Source organism: Numida meleagris, chromosome 3 (assembly GCF_002078875.1).
Source record: "Numida meleagris isolate 19003 breed g44 Domestic line chromosome 3, NumMel1.0, whole genome shotgun sequence".
NCBI classification, from domain to species: domain Eukaryota; kingdom Metazoa; phylum Chordata; class Aves; order Galliformes; family Numididae; genus Numida; species Numida meleagris.
In genome coordinates, this window is record NC_034411.1 from 57510184 (window position 1) to 57527619 (window position 17436).

General features: G+C 40.8%; 1 protein-coding gene across 2 annotated transcripts in view; it reads left to right on the forward strand.

The window, feature by feature from the left end:
* Positions 1 to 17436, forward strand: part of SAMD3 (sterile alpha motif domain containing 3) — a 36145-nt gene that overhangs the window by 14205 nt on the left and 4504 nt on the right. For both annotated transcript variants that reach the window (XM_021390954.1, XM_021390955.1), the window contains exon 6: positions 5229 to 5396. In XM_021390954.1, coding sequence (XP_021246629.1) covers positions 5229 to 5396 — 168 coding nt within the window. The remainder of the gene's footprint in view (positions 1 to 5228; positions 5397 to 17436) is intronic.

Below are 17436 nucleotides of genomic sequence, written 5' to 3' on the forward strand. Positions count from 1 at the left end.
GTCCATGGTCACAAAGGACAGCATTCACATTCTGACTTCTCATCACTGCTTTGCTATGTGATACTTTCATACCTTCTTGTTAAATATTGTGAGACTCAGAGAAGATTGTTAACTTTCAACATACATACATATAACATGCAGAGTTACTGCAGACAGCAAACGATTTTGAGAATTTAAAAAAAAATGTGAGGATTAGGTGATGGATATTCAAAGACTAGGCTCAGTCTCATCTGTAAGACAGGGGGGATGAAAGAAAACAAATATGTCGTGGAAAGGAGCAACGCAACAGAAGAATGAGCCTCAGACCAATGTGAAATCCAGGAGATTTCTCTGCATGTCTCAGTGGGAGACCCATGCCTGGTTCCAGGCAGTCACAGCTCCATTGGTCCTCCTTTGTGGAGGCTGCCTGGAATGCACATCTGGGCCTTTCCAAAGAACTTTTTACAGCCTTTAACTGCCAAAAACTGTCTTAAAACAGAGATTCTATGGATGAACTCTCAAAGGAGTTTCATTACAGGAAAAGCATAGACTTACTGAAACCACCTATAAATCCTATTAAATGCTTTAATAAACAGTTTGTGGCTTTGCAGATCGATCCCCAAAGTGGTGCTGGTGGAAACTATCTGGGAAATTTCCACATGATGGCACAGAGATTTCAGAGCAGTTGTTCTGTGTCTTCTGATATTTCTTTCATGCCTACTAGAAACCAAATGTAGAGGAAACCACCATCAGTAAGTGAGGAATTGCAGTTCTCAGTATTGCTAATCTAATGCTTCTGGGCAAGCCTCTGCACTGACTGATTTGAGTCAGAGAAAAGTACTGAAGGTGTAGGTCTGTATACCAAAGTTTGGAGGAGGGGGAAGGACAAATTACCATTTTTATTGGACCTACCAGCACACATTTCTTTTAGTTCCTCCACAATCATGGAGGCTATAAATATAGATAGCTGTGTTCTACAACAACAAAGGCTTAAAACTAACCCAACATCATATGCATGTATTCTGTTCCATACACTGGGAAACTTTGTCAGGAGCAGGTTCTTATTTTTAACTCTCAAGCCAAATAGTTTGGAGCTCTCCACCAGAAATTGGTGTGTCTTAGCTGTTGAAATGATGCAGTGGAAACTGTTCTGGATTGATCCAAAGCAAGCATGTGTGTATGTTCGTGCCTCAGGTGGGCAGTGGCAGGCAGTTGTGCTTTGACTAAGAAAATGAGTATTTCATCCCTTGAGATATCTTTACATTTCAGAATAGTTTTTTTTGCTTCTGACCAAGAAAATAACATCAAAGTGTAAAGAACTCGATGTAATGGAAAACTTCATATTGGGCGTGTCACAACTTCTGTTGTAAAACTTTCATGGAAATGAAATAGCTTAGGAATTTGAATGGAGGAAAGATTTGCAACAGAGTAACAAACCAAAAAGTGCCTAAGTTCTTGTGAATAGAACTAAATTTCCAAGACAGGAATAAATTTCCTCATGAAACTTTGAGTATTCTTTTTTTTTTTTTCCATAAAATTGGACGTGATTTGTTTTCATCTCCAAACTATTTAAAGTAAGTAATGTAAACACTGTGTGCGTAATATAGAAACTGAGTAATATTATCAATCCCATTCCATTGCAAAGAGGTTTTAGTTAAAAGTTTAGTGTTTACATATTATTAGTAGATTATCTATAATTCTGTTTTCTTGGTTATGATTTTCCATCTAACTTTGCAGTAGGGAAAAATATCTTTCTGTTCCATGATTAATATAACTGAGTAAGTTTTAAAATAAGATTACTGATAACTTACCTATGTGCTATAAATTTAAGAAGAAGGCTTTTCACTTCAGAACCAGGAATTACTTAGGATTTCTGATAAATCTTTCATAACATTAAAAAAAAAAGAGAGAGAGAGAGAGAGAAAACTCTCTTGAAAGGTCTATGGAGCACTTGAAATGAAACCAATTTCTCCACCCCCTTTCCAGATTAGCTTTTGGAAAGAAGAGTTTTAAGGTGATTACTGAAAGAGTTTTTCCCATAATGTTTTCTTTGACATAAAGAGTAGTGTTAGTCTAATGCACTGACACTTAAATATAATTAAATATTATCTCAGTTTAGTCACGATATAAATTATTAGGCTTTTGATCTATGATGTAGCCAAAGCATTATTTTCAAGTAATTACAGGAAAAATAGGCTTTAATATAAAATGCCTGGTTAATAGTCGCAGCAGTCAGAAGATTATTGGGGTGATACTTTCTGACTACCTGCAAGGCATTATTATCTTTTATCATTCCTATTGCAAGAGTACACAAGAAACTGTTTGGTAGGAGTCACTGACTCTATTTCATGTTGAAAATTGTACATTTTTATTAGGAAGGCAGAGAGGGGTTAGTAAATGCTTACTCCTGTATAAGTCACTCCTGGAGTTCAGCAGTGCTCAGATCCTAGTGATACCCCGGATCACACTGTTGACATGCTTGATTATGCAACTGCTGCATGCAAAATGATTATTCTCTAGTAAATTACTGCTTTTAATCTGCGTGTAATCCGTTCCCTCCCATGGCAGGAACACACAAACTAATCCTTGTACTACTTTATAAGCATGGTAAACGTTTCTGCTGTTATTTTTTTCTCCAGTATTCATAGAAAATAAAATAATTGGCTCAAAAATGCAGCAAAACCATCCTTTTTAGAAGATATGTTACCTACTATGGAAACCACATAAATGTATGTCCTAGCAGTCTTGCTCATGAAAGAGGTATGTGAGAAGGGACTTGGATGAGATTATGAGAATCCTGTTACAGAAATAGATTTAGTTAAAAACTCTTATCTATCTGAGGACAAGCTAACACAGCTGGATGTTTTGAACTTTGTGAGATATTTAAAGCTGTGCATAGGTATCAGTATATTTATCCATGTGGAAGAAAAAGCTAAAATATCTGCTAGCTAAACAAAGGCTTTCAAAAGAAAAAAAAAACCTACACAAAACTCCACTAAGAACATTTAAATTCTCAGTTGTTAATATAGTCTGAGTTGATAATCTTTTAAAGAATTTTACCATCTGTAAACATTTCAGAGACATGTTACATTAAATTTGTTTTTACCAGCCTTAAAAATAAAGATTTTTACAAATAAATTGTGCTAGGCATATAATGCTAGGGTATCTGCATCAAATTATAAATGTATAAAGTCAGAATTAGCAGACCGCTCAGGAACATTAGTGGTTCAGGCAGATGAAGTGGGATTTCCAAGGCAAGTGGTTACCTTTTGGGTTTTGAGAACAGTACTGGGACATAATACTTACACTGATGCTGTAAATGCACACGGTGAGAAGTCTGTGCTCTACTTCTTCTCATTAGCAGGTGAGGCCAGAATCCTAAGTCAGAACTTTGCACACTAGAAACACAGATGAATTTGTTTGCATTCCAGTTCTCAGAAGCTTGAGCATGGCTGCCAGAGAGAGGACAGTTCTGTGAGGGCTGTAGGTGGTGGCAGAAGGTGCCCCCCTGGGAGGGTACATCAGCCTTGGTCTACTCCAGAAAAGCTGAAGGAAAAGCCAGAAGGCCCAGAGCCTGCGTGTGAGCTGCTGCTGAGATTTCTCACCATTAAAGGAGCTGTTGCTTTTAAGAAAAGATTCTCTTATTATCGACTGGCAACCTGGGGAGGTGGGAGCAGCAGAAGGAGGGCAAGGTCACGCTGCTGTCTCAGAGATACCCTCCCAGTCAACCCACGGGTGAGAAAGGCTGGCATGTCAGATTCCTGCTGCAAAGGTACGGTACTGCCTAGTACAAAATAGAGTTCAGCAGAAGTACACTTGACCTTGCATAATAAAGGACAACTTTTTGGTAGGGAGCTTGGAGTAATTCTTATGTTTATATTGATCTTCAGCATCACTGAGTATAGGTTCAACTTGGAGTCCATTTTAGAAAATGAAATAACTATCTGAATCTCTTTTGTCACATCTTGTCACTTATTTTGTTTTGTTTGTTTCTTATGACTATTGAAAACACCTCAATAACTAAAATAATCAGTCATTTTGTCAGATCCTCAAAGGTATTCTTACTACTTGCAGTTGCAGGCTTTGCCTGCAGAAATGCTTAACAGCCTTTGCCTAGAGGCTTTTTCCCTGCATGTCTGCAGTTAGTGCTGCTGTGTCCTGCTGCGAGGCACCCAGCTGAGGGCAGGTGGGCTGCTGTCTGTCTATAATGTCATGGATATTGCTGTCCACCTAGCTCTCAGAAGCAGCAGGCACCATCATTTTTCTGTTCCCAAATGAAGAAGACAAAAATCTCACAGAAGCAGGGAGCACATTAGCTCTATCTTTGGCTGCTGAGGGGAGAAGTGCATTTAAGCTGCAATTTATACCCTTAGAGGCATCTCATAAGCACCAAGACCTACTTAACTGACCCTCTTACTTCAGCAGCAATAAGTCCAGTTTAATAGCATATTTGATCCACTGTAACTGCCAGCTCCCTTCAAAAGGGAAATTTTCACTCTATTTTTCTGCTTCCTTGTATTAGATCTAACACTCAGAGCTTCACAACCAGCCAGTTACTTCTTGAGGCAAAATATTAGTTTTTGTGGCATCAGTGAACTGATCTGACTCCCCACGCAGTTTTGTTACCTGACGTCATAGATAGTATCCAAAAGTAAGAGCCAGAAAAGGAAAACAAGCTGTGTTTTTGCTGACCACCCTGGTAATCTTGGCTATGTCTAACCCTACACTTAGATTCTCTGTCTGGGGTACTTGAACTGTGCAGGTGCCAGTAGGCCTTTTGATTAGCAGTCATTGAGGCAGACAATCACAGGTGCTTGTGCATAGAATCATCATAGAATGGCCTGGGTTGAAAAGGACCATAACGATAATCTAATTTCAACCCCCCTGCTGTGGGCAGGGTTGCCAACCACTAGACCAGGCTGTGCAGAGCCACATCCAGCCTGGCCTTGGATGCCTCCAGGGATGGGGCACCCACAACCTCCTTGGGCAATCTGTTCCAGTGCGTCACCACACTCTGACTGAAAAACTTCCTCTTAATATCTAACCTAAACCTCTGTGCATCTCTCAGTCCTGAAGTCATCGCTATGCTGATGTCAAAATACGAGCCTTCTCATCATATTTCTGTTTAGTAGCAAACTATTTAAAAAAAAGAAAAAAAGTAAAGTTAGATGAAAACAAAGTAACCTGCACTAGGAATGGAGCAAATTCTTACACAATACAGACAAATTTTTGTTTATTTTATTGTGCAGTTGGTATGGAAACGGGCACTTAAGGATCGTTTCAAATATGTGCGGAGAGCCATCGAAGATGATGAGCAAGTTCTGAAGAACAAATGCAAGTTTGGCCACAGGAGAGGACAGAGCAGGAAATCTTCATCTGCTGAAAACAAATCTTATGACGTCAAAGTGCAGAAAGAGGTAAGATTTCTGTGATCTCATCCTGCTTACATTTTTCTCAAATAGTTTGTTCTGTAGACAGACTTTGGGCTTATTTTCCTTTGTGGAGAACTGCGCATCAACAATATAGCTAAAACCAACACTTGATGCTTTGTACATTTGACATCATTTACAGATGTCACCAACTGCGCATAAAATTCTTTTATTTTTAATGCAGTGTTCCCATTCTGCCTTAGATTATACATCTCCAGTAAGAATACAAACTGATGTTTGCGAAGGCATGAAATGGCCATACCCTACTACCACATCACTCTTTTAGCTATTTGCATTAATGCACAATATACCTAGGGATGCTTATGAATGTATATGTGCAGATGCTGTATTTCCCTTCAGTTAGAGAACTTACAAAGAGCTATTAATGCCCGGTAAGTGTTTGAAGCATACTAATTAGCTTATACACTTCCATACATTCCAGTTATGCTTTGGCAACACACCCCATACTCCTTTCAGTGCTACAATTAAAATATGGTAAAACTTAGTCAATTACAAGAATATGATAAAGAAGCTACTCAAGGAATTAGTTCGCATATGTTCATACTGCTAACTCTTTACCAGGCATGAGTGGTTTGCCTGACACATTTTTGCATAAGTCACACCCTTAGCTGTAGTTTTCTACCCAAAAAGCACATATATTTATTAGGGGCTTCAGTGATTTCTGCGTATCTCCTCCTAAGTAATGTGTGCATGAATGAACAGTTTCTTCTTTCTGCCTGCTATAGTTGGAAGGTTTGCAATTTATGAAACAAGAAACAAAATTTGGGTGCAAAACAATAAACAGCCTTGCACATGGGAAAAGAGAAGCAATAGGCTTTCATGCGTGCATCAAGTCAGCATTAATTTATCTGCTAATGCTTGGAAAGGGCAAGTGTAGGTCTTTATCACATCAGCTGCTTGAGAAGGCCCTACTGTGATCCCATGGGACTGCGTGCTCGACTTCTTTTTCCTATAGATGAGGTGTAATCACAGCATGCTATGTGCACACTGTAAGCTGGGAATACTGTTCCCTTTAACTGCATTGCCCAAGGCCATCACTGGTCACTCCTGGCTTGCTCCAGAAGTTGAAGAAGGAAGCATGTTCCCAGTTCCTGCTGGCTGCAGAGTTGTAAACAAGTAAGAGTGAAACTGGAAGGTGAGAAGACGCTGAGCTATCCATGAACAACCTTTCTTTCATTTTTTCCCCATGTCCTAAACAACAGGAAGGTGTGAAAGCAAGAATTAACACTTGTTAGGCTTATGAATGAATCGCACAAACTGAGGGAATCACGCCTTAGTTTTAAATGTGTTTCTATGTAGAAACCAAATAACTTGAGCTCTTACAGCCAGATGTTTGTCATTACAAACAGTAAAAGTGTACACCTGAACACGATTTTTTTTTTTTTTTAGCATTCTTTCAAACAAATGCATTTCCTATATTTGGCAAAATATATAAAGGTAACTTCCTGCTTATCTTTGGCAATAACTACTTTGTGATAAATTTAAAATGCTAAAGAGAAAATCATAGCCTCAGAAAATAAATATTTGGTCTAGAAGTCAATACCACAAGCAAAATATTCAAATTATCATTAGTCAGACCCCCTTGCCTTCAACCCTTTTACAAGCCTGGAGGAATAGGCTGACCAGTCCATTAGGATCATTTAAGGGTGGGAAGTGAATTCCAGGCTAAGGAGACTTTTGAAGAATGATCAATCAAAGATTTCTAGCCACTTTGCATCCTCACTTTCCCTTAGATGGGCAGAGCAGGACTCTGGGGCATTACAGGTCAAACCCAACTGGCAAGCAGTGCAGATGAAAGAGCACATCTGTTCCCAATGGCTAACATACTCACCAGTCACACAGCTGACTTCTATTCAGAAACTAAAGCTCAGTATAGTCACAAGGTGCAATTCCATAGAATGCATGCTGTGTCAGCATAACCTTGAGTTGTTAATGGTATGAAGGTGATGAAAAGACTCTTTACCCCTGAGGCATTTCTTAGTATGAGTGGTGTTTGTTTTTACTTTAAAAAAAAATATGCCTGCTACTCTTGCTAAAGTCTTTGACTGCTCTTCCAATCTCACCAAGCATAAACAAATAATTAAAAATTGCTTGCTAGTGATGTTTTGGGATGTGCTCAGACCACAGATGATTGCTATCACTTTGTCTGCTCAAGCCCAGTCACCTGCCAGCAGGCATTCCTGCTCCAAACACAGCAGGAATGTTTCTTGGCCTCCTATATAGCATCCAGCTTTATCCTCAAGATTCTTTAAAATATCTGCTATGTGCTAGTTCTTAGACAGCTCTGTATGCAATGATATGAAAGAGTGTATTCCCTTTAGTATCATTAATATGTTCCTAGCTAGCATCAGAAGAAAGGTCTTGAGCAAGTGCAGTGTCGAGGGCTGTACAATCATGATGAATGCACAAAAAGCCATGCTGGATTTATCTGTCACTATAGTCCTGATGGAGGTTTCACTCAGAGTGACGCTCCCTACAAACAGTCATCAGCATGAGTGAGCCACCCCTGGAAAGAAACTTAACACGGAACCTGACACAAACCACCTCCAACCAAATGTAATAGGAGGAGCTGTAGACTGGGAGGAGCTGGAAGGGGGAGGAGACCACAATCCCTCTTCAATGGCCTCCTGTTTCTGGAAGCTTGCAGGTGTGTTCATCTGGGCTTCTCTGAAACAGCTGTAAAAGATGTAAATTCGGTGTTAGATGTGAAAAGGAGAAGTAAGCACTGATGAGGCGTTAAGATAGGAGAAGATATTTGCAAATACTTCATGTATTTGTTACACTCAGGAGAGCTGGGAATAAACATAATGAAAATCACTTATAAAGAAGGCATCAGCAGGCCGCCTCCTTTTTGCGTCTATGGGATAGAGATGAAATATTTTTACAGCTACTTAAACTGGGAAAAGTGGAAGGATTCTGCAGAAATTTAAGCTCATGTAGTTGGACATCTGTCAGTATTATTTCCATACAGGAAAGATAAACAGCAACTTTGAAAGTAGTGAGTAGGCAAAAATTCTATGGTGGGATGATCAGATGAAAACCAGAGAAGATTGCTCTGGCCCAGGAGGCATCCAGGTGGAAGCTGAGATACGTGATACTGTATGTGATTGTTTTGACATTATCGTGCGATACAAGAACAATGAAGGTGGTGAGAACATAAGGCTGAGACTTTCTGTTAACTATTGAGACTTCAGAGAAAGCTTCCTTCAGAGAAAATGGATGGGCCTCCTATCTTAAAATAGAAGGAGGGTTGCAGAAAAGCAGTGCGATAGGCTTTCTGAGTTTGGTCAAAATCCGTAGGGTGACCAGAGCCAAATTAAATGATGAAGCCTGGAACCTTTAACCTGCACAAAGAACCTGATTCAGGGCAAATGTAGGAAACAGTCTCTGTACCAGCGAGCATAGGGGAGCTGATTATTGAAGGATGTCAACCATTCAATGAGGTGGAACAGATAATCTCTGTTGTCTTTTTTTGCTTTGACTATTAGTTTGTGTAAAATATTGCTGCTGTCAGACTGATTGAAGCTGGGCCTGTGGGGGGTGGTCTTAGGGCTGACTGCAGGGAGGCAAATGGTGAAGCTGATCCTTTGAGGTGCCTTATTGCGCTCCACTGGCTCCCCACTCATCACAATGAGGAAATTGTCTTTTCTGATGAAAGAAGTAAACATGAACAAGCACTGCCAGCTCTGAGCTGGAGTTTCTTTTATCTCAATACAACTTTAGATTTGAAGCCCTTTTAGACATTTTGTAGGAGTATGTTTGTCTTTGAGGAGATTAAAACAAATGACGTCTTATTCATCAATGAGATTATACCACTGCAGGAACTGGAAGCTTGAAGCAAGGTTTCAAGGAATGCAGAGAGTGTGGGAGTTGACAGGAGATCCTGGGGCGGGGTGGAAAGGGAGAAATGAAGGGGAGAAAAACCATCAGCAAGTGAAAGAGGAAACCAAATGAATTAAACGAGTGCAAGAATTTCAAAGGTTTAACCTGTTGTGCAAGACGTACAGAAACTTCTCTGAGCCATGTGGTTGAGGGATGCTGTTGAGAGCTACAGAATTAGGTTTCATCTAAGCAGTGAATGTTGTACACTGGTGAAGCAGGAGCAATAGCCCCTTTTTCTCTAAGATTGAAAATCTCAGAATCATGTATTTGTATGTATGCACAGCCAAAGTGTGAAACTGGATTTTCAAATGATCGTTTAATGGTTGTATTGATGCAATGTGGTTTTTCTACTAAAACTTTGATGTGTGTACATAGTGTGTGGCATTGCTTAGTTAATATTTTAAAGTGCTTTGAGAGCCAAGTGATAACCTTTGAGCACAAATTGCTGGTGTACACATTATGCCTCACCCTTTTTCATATCATTCAATATCTCCATTGTTCTGTGAGTTAACGTGAAGGGGTGAAGGCTGTCCCTTGACAGATGAAAACAGATTTCACCCCCTTCTGCTTATGCTGTTTTCTAGTTTGCAAATTAGAAAGCATTTGTGGTCAGAAATAGACTGACTTATATGGCTTTGAAAGTTTGCAATTAATATTGGCGTGCAAGTCTAGCTCTGAAAGTATTTGCTGGGCTCAAGAGGGTAATTATGTATAATTAAAGCAGAGCCTGCTTTAATTAAATACGAGTCAGTGTGGATCCTTCAGTAGGCTACATGTTCATTTTGCATGAGAGCAGTCTGTCTGTGCTGTTTCCCCAGTCTTTGTGTTCAGCTTTTGGACATGAAGGGTGCCACGACTGCGATGGAAATTAGGAATGCCTTTTCAAAGGAAATATTATTATTAGTTGCTGGGAGCTGATAAGAACTGTAAACAGCATAATGAAAGGCAATGTAGCAGCTATACCAACGTTACTACTGGTCAGCAAGATGGTCCCAGTATCCAAGTATAGTCTAAAAGAGGAGCTCCCATGCTGGCATCACCAGTCCTGCCTGTGTGTGATTCTGACTACCATCTAACAGTATCTGCCTTTTCTAGAGAGCAGATTAGTGGAGTCCCCCAAAGGAATATTCCCAAAGTGTCCCAGGTGAGAGATCTGAATCTGTGGTCTGCAGTGAGTGCCTGCAGTAATTTGCAGGGCTGTCTCCTGGTCCTATCTCTATTCACTCTCTCAAACCGAAGACTTAGTAGGTTCTGTTGGCATTCTTTGTGAAAGAGATCTTTATCACTGTCATTAGAATCATAGAATCATAGAATTGCTCAGGTTGGGAAGGACCTTCAAGATCATTAAGTCCAACCACAACCTAACCATACTGCTCTAACAACCCACCGCTAAATCATGTCCCCCAAGCACCACATCCAAACGGTTTTTAAACACATTAGGGAAGGTGACTCAACCACCTCCCTGGGAAGCCTGTTCCAGTGCTTAACAACCCTTTCTGGAAAGAAGTTTTTCCTGATATCCAACCTAAACCTCCCCTGGCGCAACTTGAGGCCATTTCCCCTTGTCCTGTCACCACTGAGAAGAGACCAGCCCCGCTCTCACTGCAATCACCTTTCAGGTATTTGAAGAGAGCGATGAGGTCTCCCCTCAGTCTCCTCTTCCCTAGACTAAACAGCCCCAGTTCCTTTAGTTGCTCCTCGTAGGGCATATTCTCCAAGGCCTTCACAAGCCTTGTTGCCCTTCTTTGGACCTGCTCCAGCACCTCAATGTCCTTTCTGTACTGAGGTGCCCAAAACTGAACACAGTACTCGAGGTGAGGCCTCACCAATGCCGAGTACAGGGGCAGGATGACTTCCCTAGTCCTGCTCACCACACCGTTCCTGATACAAGCCAGGATGCCATTGGCCTTGGCCACCTGGGCACACTGCTGGCTCATATTCAGCAGACTGTCCATCAGCACACCAGGGTCCCTTTGTGTCAGGCTGCTTTCCAGCCACTCCTCCCCAAGCCTGTAGGGTTGCCTGGGGTTGTTGTGAACCAAAGTGCAGGACCTGGCACTTGACCCTGATGAAACTCATATGGCTTACCTTGGCCCATCGATGCAGTCTATCCAGGTCCCTCTGTAGTGCCTTTCTACCCTCCGGCAGATCAACACTCCCTCCCAACTTGGTGTCGTCTGCAAACTTACTGAGGGTGCGCTCCATCCCCTCATCAAGATCATTGATAAAGATGTTGAATAGAAGAGGCACTGGGACCAAGCCATGGGGGACGCCGCTCGTGACTGGCTGCCAACTGGATTTAACTCCATTGACCACAACCCTCTGGGCCCGGCCATCCAGCCAGTGTTTCACCCAGCAGAGTGTATGCCCATCCAAACCATGGGCAGCCAGCTTCTCCACAAGGATGCTGTGGGGGACAGTGTCAAAGGCTTTACTGAAGTCCAGATAGACCACACTGACAGCCTTGCCTTCATCCACTAAGCGAGTCACCTTGTCATAGAACGAAATCAGGTTTGTCAAACAGGATCTACCATTCATAAACCCATGCTGACTGGGCCTGATCCCCTGGTTGACCTTTAACTGATCCACAATTTATCCTGAGATTATCCGTTCCATAACCTTCCCTGGCACCAAAGTGAGACTGATAGGTCTATAGCTACCAGGATCATCTTTCCGGCCCTTCTTGAAGATGGGAGTCACATTTTCTAGTCTCCAGTCAACCGGGACATTCCCTGTTAGCCAGGACTGTCGAAAGATGATGGAGAGGGGCCTGGAAACCACATCCGCCAACTCCCTCAGCACTCTGGGGTGCAATCCATCTGGCCCCATGGACTTGTGAGTGTCCAGCTTGCAGAGCAGGTCCAAAACCATCTCATTGTGGATTGTGCATGGCCTATTCTGTTCCCCATTCCTGTCTGCCAGCTCAAGGGGCTGTGTGCCCAGGGCACAAGTCTTACTATTAAAGACTGAGGTGAAGAAGGCATTAAGTACCTCAGCCTTATCCTGATCCTTGGTCACTGTGTTGCCTTCAGCATCCAACAAGGGATGGAGATTCTCCCTAGCCCTCCTCGGGTTGAAGTCCCCCATGAGAACAAGGGGTAGAGACCTCGAGACCTCACCCAACTGCCCATAAAGTATCTTATCCACCACTTCGTCCTGGTTGGGTGGCCTGTAGCAGACTCCCACATTAGCAACAGCTAGGCTACATTTACTATTCAGAAACTGGTATATACCCTTGTGAGGAGCAAGAGGCACTTGCTGTCCTCACCAGAGGACTTTACATCACTCTGTGATCAGGCAGTCATGTTACTTTGGTGTTGACATTAATGACTTCTAGGATTTATGATAGTGGCTTTCAACAGTAACTGAAAGTTTTTATGCCTTGGTAATGCACATCATGCATAAAAATTCTCCCTTCCCTCAAGGAGAAGTAGCAACTTCTCTTCTCTGACTGGGACACTGTCTGATAAAGTGCTACAGGGTACTAACTGGGGCTTTTAACAAGAATCTAACTGCTATTTTCACTAGAATCTCTAGCCATGTTTTGGGGAAAAAACAGGATTCATGAAATGGACGCTATGGAATTGGGGCTTTGTGTTTAAACACCTATCTCCTACCAAATTAGTAACTATCCTCTTGCTTCAGGAAATGAGATATGTGAGGGATTTGGACCATAGTTGTTTAATGTATGTATGATTTATTGTTTAAACGTTAGCATCTTAACACAATCTATGGTTGTGTTGTTCATCCAATCCATTGTCTATTGGTTCCAGTAGAGCTGTGAATATCCTCTGTGTGAAGGGTGCCTGTCAAACGCCATCTGCAGCAGGAGCAAGAGCCCTATGACCTGTGTGACTCCCAGATCCAGTGACTTTAGTCACAGATACTTGAGATGCCAAGAAGTTAAGAGTGGTTATGGGCATGGGCACTCAAGGATGTGTCCCCTACAGCTGTCATTCTTCGCTTATGAAAGGGCTTAAGAGTCTTTGCAGGGCCTCAGGCAAGGTCTAGGCAACACTGATGTAAAAGTCCTGGATATACTTTGCTTATCTCATTAACTTCCTTGCTGCATACTTTTGACCTCTTTTTCTATTCTGTTCCACAGTATTTCTCATCTGCTTGGCAGATGAGAAAAGGCAAAACAAAACAAAAGCCTCATTTTTTAATGGTATCAAAGTAAATTCTCATGTTTCAGAAAGTTTTTTTTAAATCCAACCTCTATTATTTAAAAATAAAAGAATTTCTTCCTCTTATTCAGTAAGTATGCACACTGCCATTAAGACAATTCTATACAGAAAAATATTAAATATCACCAGCCAACACTCTTTTTATCACTGCAATGGAAATCGATGGTACTGGTGACACGACGGAAAATCAAGCCACAGGAAAGATTACGTATTTAATTAGACACTGAAAGAGGAGATCTTTAATGTAGATCTGTCTTCAGTCTATATAGGATTTTCCACAGTAGATTGAAATAACCAAAGGTTAAAGTTACTGTCACAGTTTTACTGGGATATTGCTGTACAGGATTGAGCTTTCTTGTTCTGATGGATAAGGCAGAGAAGATTTTCCCAAAGTTAGAATGTGATGGGGCTGGCATACCAGTTCAGTAGCCAACTTTCCAAACTCAGTTTGTTCTCATTCACACCCCAAATGTCAAAGTTAACTCTAAAAGATGTTACATCTCACTTGTAATTATTGCAAAATAGGTTGCAAAATGGTGTCCCACTGAGATAATTTCTTTCTCCCAAAATAAACCCACCTCTCAGTTACCTTTCTACTTACCTTAAAAATCAACCTGTTCACAAATTTAAAACTTAAAGGAAAAAATGAAAATATTCTGAGTCCCACATTTAGGTATGACTGAGTTAATGTTCTTTTATTACACTTTTCCAAAAAAAGCAAATTAGAAAACGGGAACATTTGAAGATTATGAAAATTCAGTTAGAAAGCAAGTTCTGCACTGAACACATTTTGCTGCAAGCATGATAGTCTGTAAATTTATTTATATATAAAAGACAAAATTTATCTTGATGTTATAAATCCTAAGGTTCGAAATTATTTGTGTAAAATTCAAGTGATGTCAATCTTTCGTGCTCAGTTAACAGCCTTCAGATCGTATTTGAATGAAACCATGCTTAGAAATAACGAACGGCATACATTAGGACACTTTCTCCCTTCGTATTTTCAGCTAGGCTGCCTGTATAAACAGCTACTCATCCATAAACATTTGAGTTTGCTGTTCTCTGTTTCCACACTAGTTCTGCTAAAGGCTATCACTGCCATTAGCCATAACGTACCAGTGAAGTCCATTGCTCTATGCTGTTCCTGACTGATAAACATGTATGCTTGCACTAAATCAGTTGGAAATAGAAACATGCAATGATGCAGTAATTCTAGCCCCTCAGTTACCACCTAATCTGTATTTCTGTAGCTTTGTATATTACAGTATATTGTTTATGTTGTTTGTATAATTGCACACTTGCAGTGAAACTGTACAGAGACAAAATGAAATGAAGAGCTTAGATACAGAAGGCATAGATCTGCCACTGTATATAGGAGACAAGGAGGCCCCAAATCATAGCAACTTTGGTTTCTAATGCCAACTTTAGAACAGTTTCATTGCAAGAAACATTCTGCACTCATCAAGTGTTTTACTTCAGACTTATCATTATGTGTTCGTTAGATAAACTTTTGCTTCTACTGTGCTTAAACAACCAAGTAATCTCTGAAATATTGATGGCTACTAAGGCCAGTAGGAAACTGTCCTTCTTTTCTATCCAAATGGTACTAGTGCAGACTTGTAGGTTTCTGAAGTTCTATTATTTGACTGTTTGGTTAGTTGGACTTCATGGCTGGGTATTTTTATCTATTATACAGATTACTAGTTTAAACAAGATGTATTTACAGGGTATAATTTAGGACTACCAATAGCTTTCTTCAGCCTAGGAGTGCAGCTTAAAAAGATGAAACGATTACAGATGATGATTGCTCTAGGCAGGCAGAACACTGCAAGAAAATCACTTGCATCTGATCATGTTACCTGTAATGTAATGGATGATTTACACAACAAAGTTTGGTTTTCCATCACTTTTTTTTTCCTAGTGGGTAATGACAGCAATTTTTCCTTACACCGCTGCTATATTTCTATGAGTACCTTTCCACTGCTGCTTACAAAAATGTCATATGGAGTCATCTAGCTAATTAATTATGTCATTAACTCAGCTATGACTTGGCTCTTCATGACTTGGATGACTACACGCTAAGTCCCTCAGCTCTAGCTGTTTGCCTTGCCAAGGCAGATGGAGATAAACTGGAGCCAAGGTCTCAACTGGCTGACTGTGGTGTTTGCTGCTGAGCACCAGAGTCAGGAGCAGCAGGGCTTTTGCAAAGCACAGGGGTTTGTTCTGCTCTCCTGACCCTGCGGCTGCTGAGGGGAGGCAGCCCGGTGCATCAGGCTGGGTGGCCTTTGTGAAAAAACTTCAGATGTGTTCAAGGATAAACCAGCTAAACTTCTAATTGTGATGTACTAATTTGGAGGTAGCTAATGTGATGCCAGTTTCCAAAATTTTGGGAACGTGCTGACCAATAAACTTGTATTTTTACTGGCCAGATTGACAACTGTAATGCAGAGCCAAGAGATGAATAACTTGGGAAAGAATCAATGAAGTTTCTGTAAACAGAAGTCATGCTTCATAAAGGTGTTAGTTCTTTGAAGTATTCAGAAATCCCAAAGGCAACAGAAATTCAGCTGATATAGTTCACATTAACTTCAGAAGTGATTTTACCATATGCCTTTCAAATGCTCTTAAAAGATATAATCTGAGGGGATAAACAGGAGCTAAGCAGAAATAGTTTGGTTGTAGTGTGGAAGAGATTGTTAATGCTTAGTTTATGCAGTTCAATATATTAATAAATGAAGCGGAAAAAGGAGAATAGTTGGCTGACCACATTTGCGGATGCTACTAAGGGTACTAGGGACAAAGGTTGTCTTTGAAAAATGGCAGGACTTCATGTTACTGAGTTAACAGGGCAGAAAAACAGCCGGTAAAATTCAATGCCAACAGACGCAGAATAAGGTACAAGGAGAAAACCCAGTTCTAATAACATAGACAGTCATGGGCTCTAAGCTTATTATTATCATTCACAAATGATATTTTTATATCATGCTGAAGAACATTTGGCACAATGCTAAGCAGCTGTTTGGAGAACTACATTGAATGCTCAGAGTTATTTAAGAAAGAAACAAAAGGAGTGCGTTACTCCCCTGTAGGCACCTGCAGTATCACAGTATCTCAACTAGTGTTTTAAGCTGTACTGTGCCTGTCTTGTGAAGACTTTAGTGAAATTAGAAAATATGCAAAGATAATAACAGGGTTTTTTTTAAAGTACGGAACAACTATTGTATGTGGAAATGATTAAATATCTTAGGACCATCTTGGCTAGAAAATAAGTAATTAAGGACAGAATATGATATAGCTATACAACTGCAGGTGAACAGTTTGACCTCTATCTTACTGAATCCCATAAGATAATTAGAAGTGAGGAACAGTCAGATTAAACAGACAAATGAAGGCATAGCTTTTGGCAGCACAGCAGTTAAACTGCTGAGCATAACGCAGGGTGTTGTGGAAGGTACAGTTTTGTCTGGGTTGGAAAAGTGACTGGAAGAAGTGATGGAAGAAAAAATTTACTGGAGGCTATGAAGTATAACAACATGGCTGCCTGAAGTCCATGAGCCCCCCCATTCATTGGAGTCTTGACAGGAGGAAGGGCCACTGCTCTGCCATCTCCTTTCAGCCAGCTCGAGGAGGGTATGAAACCAGATCTTCTGACCTATGACTTCTCTTCCTGGGCACTGAGGAAGGGGACAGGAATACTTAGTTAAATTGGTCACACACAAATGCACTGTCCAGTCAAGTCCTTTATATGAGAAAGAGAGCAGACTGTGCTGATGTAACACTGTCCTAGCAAGGACCGGGGAGAACCTATGGGAATCATGGTAATTAACTGTCCTGCATTCAGGGCTGCCTTTCTTCTTTGATAACAATGGCTTTAGAAATCCATGGATACATAGTAGGAGGGAGACATGTTTAACCTGTATATCTTGTACCTGTAAATC